This window comes from Mustelus asterias, chromosome 13 (genome assembly GCF_964213995.1).
Source record: "Mustelus asterias chromosome 13, sMusAst1.hap1.1, whole genome shotgun sequence".
NCBI classification, from domain to species: domain Eukaryota; kingdom Metazoa; phylum Chordata; class Chondrichthyes; order Carcharhiniformes; family Triakidae; genus Mustelus; species Mustelus asterias.
In genome coordinates this window covers 55,174,271-55,188,237 of record NC_135813.1, presented here as the reverse complement: position 1 = coordinate 55,188,237, position 13,967 = coordinate 55,174,271, and the positions used below count along the sequence as shown (strand labels likewise).

General features: G+C 45.3%; 1 protein-coding gene across 2 annotated transcripts in view; it reads right to left on the bottom strand.

Annotated features, from left to right (window-relative positions):
* Nucleotides 1–782: 782 nt before the first annotated feature.
* Nucleotides 783–13,967, bottom strand: part of crkl (v-crk avian sarcoma virus CT10 oncogene homolog-like) — a 67,910-nt gene continuing 54,725 nt past the window's right edge. The window contains exon 2 of one of the 2 annotated variants that reach the window (XM_078226795.1): nt 783–2,570. In XM_078226795.1, coding sequence (XP_078082921.1) covers nt 2,436–2,570 — 135 coding nt within the window. In that variant the 3' untranslated portion in view covers nt 783–2,435. The remainder of the gene's footprint in view (nt 2,571–13,967) is intronic. The other variant, XR_013499367.1, reaches the window with a different exon arrangement.

Here is a 13,967-nt window from a genome sequence, read left to right as displayed (position 1 = left end):
CACCGACGAGCGAGGGAATGAGGGGGAGGGGGCAACAGCGGGGTAATGAGGGGAAGGGGGGCACTGGCGAGCGAGGGAATGAGGGGGAGGGGGGACCGGCGAGCGAGGGAATGAGGGGGAGGGGGGACCGGCGAGCGAGGGAATGAGGGGGAGGGGGGACCGGCGAGCGAGGGAATGAGGGGGAGGGGGAACCAGCGGGGGAATGAGTGGGGAGGGGGGACTGGCGAGCGAGGGAATGAGGGGGAGGGGGCACCAGCGGGGGAATGAGTGGGGAGGGGGGACTGGCGAGCGAGGGAATGAGGGGGAGGGGGCACCAGCGGGGAAATGAGGTGGGGGGGGGGGCCACCGGTGAGCGAGGGAATGAGGGGAAGGGGGGCACCGACGAACGAGGGAATGAGGGGGAGGGGGCACCAGCGGGGGAATGAGGGGAAGGGGGGCACTGGCGAGTGAGGGAATGAGGGGGAGGGGGGACCGGCGAGCGAGGGAATGAGGGGGAGGGGGGACCGGCGAGCGAGGGAATGAGGGGGAGGGGGCACCAGCGGGGAAATGAGGTGGGGGGGGGGGGGCCACCGGTGAGCGAGGGAATGAGGGGGAGGGGGCACCGGCGGGCGAGGGAATGAGGGGGAGGGGGCACCAGCGAGCGAGTAAAAGAGTGGCACATGGCAGATGAGGGCTAGAGAGAGCCAGAGGGGGAGAGATCGGAGGAGCGGGCGGGCGAGGGACAGAATTGAGCACATGCACCAGAAACCAGTGTGTGCGCGCGCAAGCGACCAAGCCCATTCCAGCAGTCAGGTCAAATAGGACTTAGTCTGTAAAGCACACTGCACCCATATCAAACTGACACCCACTGGCTCTGCACTGCATCCATATCAAACTGACACCCACTGGCTCTGCACTGCATCCATATCAAACTGGCACCCAGTGGCTCTGCACTGCATCCATATCAAACTGACACCCACTGGCTCTGCACTGCATCCATATCAAACTGGCACCCAGTGGCTCTGCACTGCATCCATATCAAACTGACACCCACTGGCTCTGCACTGCATCCATATCAAACTGACACCCACTGGCTCTGCACTGCATCCATATCAAACTGACACCCACTGGCTCTGCACTGCATCATATCAAACTGACACCCACTGGCTCTGCACTGCACCCATACCAAACTGACACCCACTGGCTCTGCACTGCATATATATCAAACTGACACCCACTGGCTCTGCACTGCACCCATATCAAACTGACACCCACAAACCTTTCTGGCCATTTTGAGCAGGTGAAGACTATCTGACTTGCTGGTCATTGGTATAAGTCAGGCAGACTGTATGTGCTGGATATGAGTTTACCAAGGGAGCTGTCCAACACTGAGTATCGTCACAGAAATGCAGATCAAGAAACTGCTTTTAGAGAAAACTTCCAAAAGGGGAAGGCACTAATATCTCCATTGGAATATTTCTGCCCATTAGCCAGATGTTTTGTGTCATTCCAGATTATCTGAAGGCTATTCACTAAACCCTGACTCACTACCTCCATGTTTAAGCTTATGAAGAGATCCTGCCTTGCAGGATCAGTAACCCACGAGCCAATCCTTTTGCAGATTACTTAGCCCAGGCTGTGAATCACCAGCATATCTAAGATCCTTGTGCCTCACCCAGCCTACACCTGGCAACCTATCCAGATTCCCAAGTGTGAGCAATTCTGTTCCCATTCAGCCAGAGTGTTTCCTCTTTCCAAAGCTCTGTCCTTACAGGTGTTACAGAGCTGTAAAAGTGACTTATTCATGATTGTTTTCTACAGCTATCTATCTGATTGTATCCAAAAAAAATTGTGACTCCTCTACATATTGAATATGGCACCACAGACTAATGTTATATCGGCTGTACTCCAAACCATTTCAAATCATTCTCACGAGTCCAATGCCTCAGTTTTCACTCAGCTCCTTTACATTAAGTACGCACTCAAGATAATAACTGAGGCTAGATGAATCGAATCTAGTCCCAGTAGCATCCCTAAATACCACAATCTATAAGTTGGCGAGGTATCACCACATTTACATGCCTATCACAGGCAGGAGGAATATCCATCAAGTGTTCCCAGTGTGAGGGATGCAGCCAAGTATACACTCGATTATTCCAGCTGGCTTCAGACTTGTACTGAAGCATCATCTATTGCAGCACTGAGATTGAGACTGTCTCTCCCGTCCTTTTCTCCATTTATTGTTAGTAATCAGATAGCTTTAATGGTACGTGGGAAGAGCTCAGACAGAAACATTAAATTCCAGCAGGTAAGCAGATACTCAAAAATCCAATGGCAGTTCCATGGCAAAATGATGGTTTCCCCATTAGTCTGGAAGCAATGCACCGGATGTGATGCTGATACCGTGTGCGATGAACAGGCAGATGGAGGTGACCACATGTTCCCCGACCTTTAGGTCACTCGTTCTCTTCGGGGTTTTGGGGGTCGATTATCTGGACGTGAGTGAAAGGGAACAGTCCTTGCCGGCCATTCACCTCACCTTCCCATTGGCCGCTGATGTTCATCCTGGTCACTTTCACAAGGTCACCAACCTATTAGAGAGAAAAATAAACAGAGTTCAACTTACGGTGGAATCAGAATTAAACCAGTCACAGCTACATGGAGGAGGCCTCCTTGTGCCTCTTACTGTAGGTACCTATCACCATGAACAGTGCACTCTCAATTCAAAGTTGCTTCATTCAAACCATCTGATAATTCAAAACTAGTTTTAATAAACTTCTGCCCAGGCTGCCTTATTTACATCACTCAACTGCAATTATTGTGTAACTCTGGGATTGAAGTGAAAACCGACAACTTGGGAGCTCTCTTTGTAGACTTCATAACTGAAAAAAAACAAGCTAATAGATTTTTCATTGTGTGACATCTTAACTTTTTCATTAATGGGTCTGTGCCCATTACATCCTCATCGGTGCTGACCTGGTAGGTACAGCACGTTTCACAACTTACAGTACTAACCAAGTTCCTGCTGTAAATGCAACAGACCAACCTTATCTACCCCATCCACAAACATTCACTCCACCCATCACCAACATACAGTAGTAGCGGTGTGCACCATCTACAAGATACACTGCAGGAACTCACCAAGGCTCTTTAGACAGCACCTTCCAAACTCATGACCACTACCACCTAGAAGGACAAAGACAAACCTGGGAACACCATCACCTGGAGGTTCCCCTCCAAGTCACTCAACGTCCTGACTTGAAATATATCGCCGTTCCCTCACCATCACTAGATCAAACTCCTGGTACTTCATTCCTATCAGCACTGTGGGTGTACGTACACCACATGGACTACAGCGATTCAAGAAAGCAGCTCACCACCACCTCCAAAAGAGCAGCTTGGGATGGACAATAAATACTGACCCAGCTAGTGACACCCATGTCCCATGAATGAATAACAACAAATTTGCCTTGAAGATGGGTGGCAAAACACAAATCACAATAAACCTCAGCAATTACTGGGTTTGTGTCTACTGGCACACCAGAACCAGGCGAGCTCTGTACTGACTCCTCGACCCAGAACCTATGGAGCCTTTTACACAGCACTATACTCAAAATAGAACTACTGCTTCTGGCTAACCACAAACAAAGGAAACCAGAGACCCAAAGATAAAGAAAATGCTTAAAACTCCTTAGAAAAGTTGTAAGATTACTCCGAAACTGTGACGTGGATATTAATCCTCAGTGTGCTGCTGAGCTTCCTCAAGAGGCTTGGGAATCTTGCAGCGAGTAACCCACCTCCTGACTCCCCGCAACCTGTCCACCATCCACAAGGCAAGTCAGGAGTGTGATAGAATTCTCCCCGCTTGCCTGGATGAGCGCAGCTCCAACAACACTCCAGAAGTTCAACACCATCCAGGGCAAAACAGCCCTGCTTGGTTGCTACCCCTTCCACAAACATTCACTCCCTCCAGCACTGACGCACAGTGGCAGCTGTGTGCACATCTACAAGATGCACTGCAGCAATTCACTAAGTTTCCTTCCTCCTTATCCCTGTAGTCAATGTTTAACTTAAATTGCTGCTGGCCTGTTTACAAGTACCTCCTGAGGTATTGGCACTGGGAAAATAAACTGAACAGCTGCTTCACTGGAAGTTGAAGAGTGGCTTGGCACAGAGTGCCTGTGACTGAGACAACCCTAAAGCAGCAGGTGGCAGTCCACTCATTGCAAATAAAATCTTCCTCCTCCCATCCTCCACATGGCATGTACAAGACACCGACACCCACCCGAGACATTCACCCAGGCCCTGGCCTAGTAGCCTTTCTCCAGGACTTCAGGATTTTATTAGAGACAGCAACAAGATAAAAGGAAGGCAGTGTGAAGATCAAAACAACATAGAGAAAGGCAGAGAACATCCATAATCTAGTGAGGCAAAAGCCTGTGTCTAACAGGGCCAGCCTGAACATCTGGCAACACTCAGTACATAGTGTTAACCAATGCAGCCTAAATACTACCGCCTCAGGTAGCTCTGCACCTCTCCAATAACTCTGCTGCCAAAGTTTGACCTGCCCTCCGTAGCACTCACTGAAACGCAGCTCCAAGCTGTTAGTCAGGAAGGCAATTGATAAATTGATACAAGCTTGGTATGTGAAGAGCAATTGTTTAGGAAATTGAGGAAACTTGCACCCATAAAAACCTCATGTCAACTTGACATCCTTCCTCATTCAGTTTAAAAGATAAAGTGTAAAAACCAGTGATCCTAAAGCAGCAAAATAACCTTCATGCTGACCAGGCAATGCAGTTTGATTAAGGACATAAACTGATGCCAGCAGTGAGTCCTGAGGAATCATACACTTCACAGGCTCAAAGGCATCCATGAGAGAAAATGAGCTCCATTTGTTACTGCTGCAATACCAACTGCATACAGTCCACTACTGAGTTCAGAAAGATGTGTGTGGGTACTGCTGGAGGCTGGAGCCCCGTCTGAGTGTCCTTGTAGCGCAATGAAACTAATTGCTGACTTTCACCATTTTGGACAATTTGTGGAGGCCTGTCAGTCCCATGTGTGAGCCATATGGGAATATTCAGGAGAGGTGGAGAATTCGGAAGCTTGTCACTTGATGCACCCTGGACCTGCTGGCTTTGCACCTCCGGTGTTTGATCAAGTGACTGGACGACGAACAGTAGTTCCCAAAGCTTTCATTTGGTTGGGGTGAATCCTGGAATCTAGGGAACTAGCTGTTAGTTACAGCGCTAACTCTTAGGGAAATCCTTGCTTTTGAAAGTTTGCAACTCTGGATGGAAGTATTTTACCAACTGCGGCTGTGATCATTTCAACAAGCTGGGATGTCATCACCCCGTCAAAAAAGCCCTTAATCCCTCCACCCTGGCAAACTATCACTTCCCACTCCCTGGCAACTACCACCTCCCACTCCGTTTCCACTCCCTGGTTTAATGAAAGGGAAATTGTGTTCGACAAATTTATGAGTGATCTTGGGGAATGTAATGAGCAGGGTTGATAAAGGGAACCTGTAGATGTAGTGCATTTGGATTTCCAAAAGACATTCAATAAGGTGCCACATCAAAGATAACTGCACAAGAGTTCATGGTGTTGAGGGTGACACATTAGCATGGGTAGAGAATTGACTAACAGGAAATAGAGATAAATGGGTCATTTCTACCTTGACAAAATGTAACAAACAGGAATCAGTGCTGGGGCCTCACAATCTAGATTAATGACTCCGATGAAGGAACCAAGTGTATTGTAGACAAATTTGCTGACAATACAAAGATCGGTAAGAAAGCAAGTTTAAGGACATAAAGAGTCTGCAAAGGGATATCAATAGGCTGAGTGGGGGGAAAAAATTGGTAGATGGGAGTATAATGTGGGAAAATACAAGGTTGTCCAGTTTGACAGGAAGATTGGAAAAGCAGAATACTATTTCAATGGAGAGGATCCACAGAATGCTGCAGTACAGAGGGATCTGGGTGTCCTTGTACTTAAATTACAAAAGATTAGCATGCAGCTTCAGTAAGTAATTAGGAAGGCCAATGGAATGTTGGCCTGCATTGCGGGCGGGTGTGCATGCGTGGAGTATAAAAGTCTTGCTACAACTGTACAGGACATTGGATATATCACACCTGGAGTACAGTTTTGGTCTCCTTATTTGGGAAGGGATATACTGTATTGGAAGCAGTTCAGAGAAGATTCACTTGGATGATTCCGGAGATGAAGGGATTGTCTTATAAGTTAAGGTTGAGCAGGTTTGGTTTGTACTCATTGCAATTTAGAAGAATGAGATGATCTTATTAAAACATAATATTCTGAAGGATAAAACTCTGCCCAAATTAAACTGGGAAGCAACTTTTGGTATGGATTCTAGACAAATCTTAAGACCCACATATGATATGTAATGTTAAACATGGATAGATCACAGTTCAACACTGACCAACATTACTCAATTGCTGTTAATTAAATGGAATTTCTAGTTTCTAAACTGCAGTACTGGCCATCACTTTTTTTTTTAAACCTGTACATTTTTTGTGAAAATGATAAAGATTTATGGTCTTGGTCACAATAGAAGGATCAGGCACCACGCACACAGCCTAGAAACCAGGCCCATGCCCATATAGTGCTCGCTAAATCAGCATGCAAGCCGGGCTGGTCCTGTAATAGCAGAGGTTTGCAGAAAACAATTTATGGTGAGAATCTCAGCTTTTTGTGAATTTGATCTTTTGGTGAGGGAGTTGCCACTGATAAGGGCTGGAAACAAATTCTAGTAAGACCGTGTGTGAACTAGTATAGGAGAGGCTTCGATGACCATGAAATGTTTTAGTATTAGCAGAGAAAGCTCTCACTAAATGCAGAGTCGTGAGTTTGTGTCTGTTCTTCTGATCCATTCTCTTTCAGCCAATCATAGAATCATAGAAACCCTACAGTGCAGGAGGCGGCCATTCGGCCCATCGAGTCTGCACCGACAACAATCCCACCCTATCCCCGCTTAGTTACCCTGCTAATCGCTCTAACCTATCACATCCCGGGACAGTAAGGGTTAATTTAGCATGTCCAATCAGCCTAACCCCCACATCTTTAGACTTTGCCTTTGGAAGTTACAGCAAAGAGATACAACTAATTACTCTGCAATAGCATCTGCAATGTTTTAGACAGAAAGACTTGCATTCATATAGCACCTTTCACAAATTCAGAACATTCCAATGTCCTTCACAGCCAATGCAGGGCTTGTGAAATGAAGTCACTGTTGGAATGTAGGAAACGCAACAGCCAAATTGTGTGCAGCAAGGAGCTCCCACAAACAATGCAACAAGGGCCAGATAACATGTTTTCCTGATGTTCCTCGAGAGATAAATAATGGTCAGGACACGGGTGCCAATCCCCTGCTCTTCTTTGAATAGTGGATCTTTCACACCCAGGCGAGCAGGCAGATGAACCGCGGTTAATGTCTCACCCAGAAAGTGGCGTCTTCAGAAATTAAGTCCTTTTCTTGCTTTTTGCTTCCCTTTCCCAGAAAGGCACTGTTAAAATACAAATATGGCTCGCAAGTACTAGGCTCAAATAGCTACAAGTTTCAGTTTCTATTCAGGCAGCACTTTATCATCTTACCCCTCCCTGTCTCTGTAACCTCCTCCAGCCTTCCAACCCTCCACAATCTCTACAGTTCATCAATTCTGGCCTCTTGTGCACCTCTGGATTTCCTTTGCCTCTGACGTGCCTTCAGCTGTTAAGGCATCAAGCTCTGTAGTTCCCACTATAAACTTCCCCAGCACTCACTCCACTCAGAGAAGCTGCTTGAAATCTATCCCCTGGACTGGGCTACTGGCAGCTGGCCAAACTTCTCCTCGTGTAGTTCAGTATCAAATTATTCATCAAATGTCCCTGTGGGACGGGTTACTATGTTAAGGACGATAAATGTCTAAATACAATTTGTTGCTGCTAGGAACTGGACCAGCAGTTGTGAACAGGGTCTGATTCTCTCTGTAGCCAGGTAGCCTAAGATCAGTTATAGCCTCAATACTGCTGCTATTCCAGCTGAACTCAAATCAATCCAACACATGCAGGGAATCAAATCTGTAATTTCCCCACTACTGGTCAATATCTTTCCTCATCACTGAAGCCACGTGCCCAACTGCCTTCCACATCAACTATGATAGTTAAAAATGCAGCATTTCAAAAATTTGTGATACCAGCCTACAAATTCATAGCATTAACATAGGAACTAGGAGGAGGAGGCCATTCAGCCCCTCGAGCCTGCTCTGCCATTCAATACCATCATGGCTGATCACATCTCAGCCTCAACTCCACTTTCCTGCCCGTTCACCATAATCTTTCAACTCCATTACTAATTAAAAATCTGTTTATCTCCTCAAAGAGTTACTCAATGTCCCGGCATCCACCACACTCTGGGGTAGTCAGTTCCACAGATTCACCACCCTCAGAAGTAATTTCTCCTCATCTGTGTTATAAATCTGCTACCCCTTATCCTAAACCTATGACCTCTTGTTCTAGATTGCCCCACAAGAGGAAGCATCTGCTCTCCGTCTACTTTGTCAAACCTGTTTATCATCTTCTACACCTCAATTAGATCTCCTCTCATTCTTCTAAACTTCAGGGAGTATAGGTCTAGACTGCTCAATCTCTCCTAGTAAAACAAACCCCTCATCCCTGGAATCAATCTAGTGAACCTCCTCTGAACTGCCTCTAATGCAACTACATCCTTCCTCAAATAAGGGGAGCAAAACTGTGCACAATACTCCAGGTGCAGCCTCACCAATGCCTTTTATAGTTGCAGCAACACTTATTTTTATACTCTATCCCTTTAATTATAAATGCCAAAATTCCACTTGCTTTCCTCATTCATTACCTGCTGTAACTGCATACTAGTTTTCTATGACTCATGCACAAGGACACCCAGATCTCTCTGCACTGAAGCACCCCGAAGTTTCTCTCTATTTAGATAATACGATTCCTTTCCTTTTTTGAGCAGAATGAATAACTTCACACTTAGCCACGTTAAACTCAAGCTGCCACATTTTGGCCCACTCACCTAACCTATCCATTTGTAAATTTCTTATTTCCTCATTGCAGCTTACTATCCCACCTATTTTAGTGTCATTTGCAAATTTGGCTGTGGAACCTACTATCCCCGTGTCCAAGTCATTAATAGAGATTGTAAATAGTTGGTGCCCAAGGACCGAACCCTCTGGCATGTAGTTACATCTTGCCAACCAGAGAAAGACCCATTTATCCTGACTCTCTGCCTTCTCAGTTAGCCAGTCTTCTATCCAAGCTAATAAATTACCAACCGCATGTGAACTAACCTTGCATATTAACCTTTTGTGTGGTATCAAACGCCTTCTGGAAGTCCAGATATACTACATCTTCAGGATCCCCATTATCCACTTCGAAGAACTCTAGCAAATTAGTCAAACATGATTTACGCATCATGAAATCTGGAGGGAGTGCAGAGGAGATTCACCAGGATGTTGCCTGGGATGGAACATTTAAGTTAAGAAGAGAGGTTGGGTAGGCTTGGGTTGTTTTTGTTGGAGCAGAGAAGACTGAGTGGCGACCTGATCGAGGTGTACAAGATTATGAGGGGCATGGACAGAGTGGATAAGGAGCAGCTGTTCTCCTTAGTTGAAAGATGAATCACGAGGGGACATAGGTTCAAGGTGAGGGGCAGGAGGGATGTGAGGAAAATCATTTTTATCCAGAGGGTGGCAACAGTCTGGAATATGCTACCTGGGAGGGTGGTGGAGGCAAGTTGCCTCACATCCTTCATAACATTCAGGGCTATGGGCCAAGTGCTGGCAGAAAGGATTAGGTAAGTAGGTCAGGTGTTTCTCACCTGCAAGTGCAGACTCTAAAAGCCTTTTCACCATTACTCTGTTCCCTGTCATCATGCCACTTTGTGTCCATGCTGTTAATGTCCATTTATTCCATGGGCTTCACGGCTGAAGAAGAATTTCAATTTTGAGAAACTCATCCCAGCAGGAATATCTGACATGACTACCTTCTGTTCCCCCGTCAAACACTTCTGAATGATAGGTCATAAACTCCAGCTTCTTCTAATGTTGTACAAGGCCATTTTATTGATTTCAGACCAAACAGATATTTCCTTTGTTAGCTGGATACACTGTGCTATGGTTGCACCTGTCATGGTAAATTCTCTCTGTACATTTCTTACCAAAAAAACCAAACAAATCATTTAGTACACTAGCAGGGGGAGACGATGGCACAGTGGCATTGTCACTGGACTTAGAATCCAGAGACTGAGGGTAATGCTCGGGGGACCTGGGTTCCAATCCCACCATGACAGATAGTGACACATGAATTTGATAACAATCTGATGACTACTGAGATTCTCTTTGAGGGAAGGAAATCTGCCCTCCTTACCTGGTCTGGCTTGTATGTGACTCCAGACCCAGAGCAATGTGGCTGACTTTTAAATGTCCTCTGAAATGGCCTAGCAATGTCGTCCCATGAAATAAAAAAGTGGCCACTGAACACGAAAGGAAATACCAGTACCGGCATTTCTAAATCATCTTTCAAAACCTCAGTCAATATAATGCAGCCACTAGTAGGAAATGTGACAAAAACAGCAATGGGATATTGATCAGATCTGCTTGTCAGTGTATTTAATATTAGAACTCGCCTGCCCTTCTTCACCATTGTTTTTCCAGCTTGTTTTAATGCACTGTGACATTTTCATTGTTTAGCTACTTATACGATGCTTCTGCAGTAGCACTCAGACAGTGATGACATGAAATGGTGTATCTGCTGGCCCAGACACTACTCTGTTACACTCGTGCCTTTCCAGACACATTAATTGGCCAATTAGGAACAGAAAATGTTCTCAATACTCAGCAGGTCAGGCAGCGTCTGGGGACAGAGTCAATGTCTCTGAACTGAGCAAGAGTCTGACCAGAAACATCAACATCTTTTCTTTCCATAGATGCTGTCTGCTGAGTAGTGACAGCATTTTTATTTACGATACCAGTGCCTACAAACTAGCGTAAGCACTAAAAAAAAACCAGTGCTACCTTAACGGGGACTCAGAACTAAAGATGGAGCATCTTTTTGTTTTACGATGTGAAGATGCCGGTGTTGGACTGGGGTGACAAAATGAGAGGTCACATGACACCAGGTTATAATCCAACAGGTTTATTTGAAATCACACACTTTCGGAATGCTGCTCCTTCATCGGGTGAAGTCTGACAATTTCCACTCCATCTGACGAAGGAGCAGCGCTCCGAAAGCTTATGGTATTTGCTACCAAATAAACCTGTTGGACTTTAACCTGGTGTTGTGAGACTTCTTACTGTGTTCACCCCAGTCCAACACCGGCATCTCTACAACCTAACTAAGGAGCAGTGTTCCGAAAGCTTGTGATTTCAAATAAGCATGTTGGATTATAAGCTGGTGCCGTGTGATCTCATCTTTTTTAAAAAAATGAAAATAACTTGATGGGGTGTTCTACATTGTGAAACCCTGATTAATCTAAGTCACCTTTGTCAGACTCCTATTTATTGACTACAGCTCAGCCTTCAACACTATTATTACTACAAAACGCATCTCCAAACTCCGTGGCCTGGACCTCGGCACCTCCCTCTGCGACTGGATCCTGAACTTCCTAACTCACAGGCCACAATCAGTAAGGATAGGCAACAGCACCTCCTTCATGATCATCCTCAACACTGGTGCCCCACAAGGCTGTGTTCTCAGCCCCCTACTATACTCCTTATACACCTATGACTGTGTGGCCAAATTCCCCTCCAACTCGATTTTCAAGTTTACTGACGACACCACCGTAGTGGGTCGGATCTCAAACAATGACGAGACAGAGTACAGAAATGAGAGAGAATCTGGTGAACTGGTGCGGCAACAATAGTCTCTCCCTCAATATCAACGGGGACGAAGTAGAAAGGGTCGAGAGCTTCAAGTTTTTAGGTGTCCAGATCACCAACAACCTGTCTTGGCTCCCCATGTCGACACTATAGTTAAGAAAGCCCACCAACGCCTCTACTTTCTCAGAAGACTAAGGAAATTTGGCATGTCAACTACGACTCTCACCAACTTTTACAGATGCACCATAGAAAGCATTCTTTCTGGTTGTATCACAGCTTGGTATGGCTCCTGCTCTGCCCAAAACCGCAAGGAACTACAAAAGGTCGTGAATGTAGCCCAATCCATCACGCAAACCAGCCTCCCATCCATTGACTCTGTCTACACTTCCCGCTGCCTCGGCAAAGTAGCCAGCATAATTAAGGGCCCCACGCACCCCGGACATTCTCTCTTCCACCTTCTTCCTTCGGGAAAAAGATACAAAAGTCTGAGGTCACGTACCAACCGACTCAAGAACAGCTTCTTCCCTGCTGCTGTTAGACTTTTGAATGGACTTACCTTGCATTAAGTTGATCTTTCTCTACACTCTAGCTATGACTAACACTACATTCTGCACTCTCGTTTCCTTCTCTATGAACGGTATGTTTTGTCTGTACAGCGCGCAAGAAACAATACTTTTCACTGTATGTTAATACATGTGACAATAATAAATCAAATCAATCATGGTGACAGAGGGAACTAGGATGACTACCAGCTGACCCATGTCCAATAGCAGAGAGTCTCAAATCAGACTGTCCAAAAACTGCATTCTGAAAACTGAGCCTTTTTCAGAACATGCCATGCATCAACTTTGAGTAAGATGCAAAAACTGAGTGATTGAGTTAGGAGCTCCATTGGTGCAGAGTGGGAGCTAACCAGTTCGCCCCTTCGCTGGTTGCATGCCAGTCTTGACCCCACCCAACCCTGGCTCATCTGAATTGTCCATAGCCCAACCCAAAATTGAGCAGGATGTGAAATCTAGCCAGACCTCAGTCCCAAGATTGCCACGTTTCAAAGGTTTGACATAACCAGCAAAACAGAACAAGGAAATTCAAGTACAACAGTAGTCTTCCCAGCTAATTGTATTACTAGGAAAGGCCCATTCCTGAAGCCCATGTTAAAATTTCTTCCTAATATGTAAACTGGCAGGATCAGTCCAAACAATTTAATTCAACAAGTAAAATTCAAATAGCAATTTTCAAAAGCTTAGACGTCATTCTTTCTTAATCTACGTACAATCATTAGCCAATGTGCAAAGTACAATGCTGTTCACAAGATGTTGCAAATTTGGCAGATGTCCAGTTTTATAGGAGAATCTTGTGTGGTAAGCATTACCATAACCGAATTTATTGCATCATTGAATTGGGTTGTGCAACAGGACAAATCGATGAGGGAAGTTCAGAAATACAGCAGGAACATTAACTCCAAACCATTTCTCAGCCTTTGGCTAAGATCAAATGTCAGATCAAGCCCAAGATCAGGTCCAATGCTTTTTCGTGTCAGCTTGGATCTGCTATGTCTCTCTTGTGGAGACTGTGAATTGGATTCAATTTGTTTTTGAACTATTTTTGGACCAAGCGAGGAGTTGATTACGGGCTTGCCCAGTCCACTTTGAGCATTGGCTTCGTAACTTTAGCAAAGGAATAACATTTTTGAAAACTCCAAATAATTTATCTATACAAAAAACTCAGCATTGAAAATCAAATAGGTATATTTACATTCAAGAAGCTGATACGATGACTCAGAGGACAACGGGTAAAATCTGTTGACTCAATTTCCATTAAAAATCATCAAGATAGAAGGTGAGAAATCATCAGTGCAGTAATACAAGATCTCAAAACCAAACTCATTCTTCACTGATATGGCCAGTGTCTTTGTAGGGAGAGCACACTTGGAGAGAGAGAGGGGTGTATACAGTATGGTCATTGTTACATCTCAACTTGGCAACAAGTATTCGTGCCATCATCTGTACCTTCCCCATACTCAACTTTTATATGTAGCTCCAAGCCTAGAGTCCTGGCCAACATTCATTTTAAAACACAAGTTAGTTGGTCAGTTTAGACATTTTGTTAGTGGAACAAACTGGC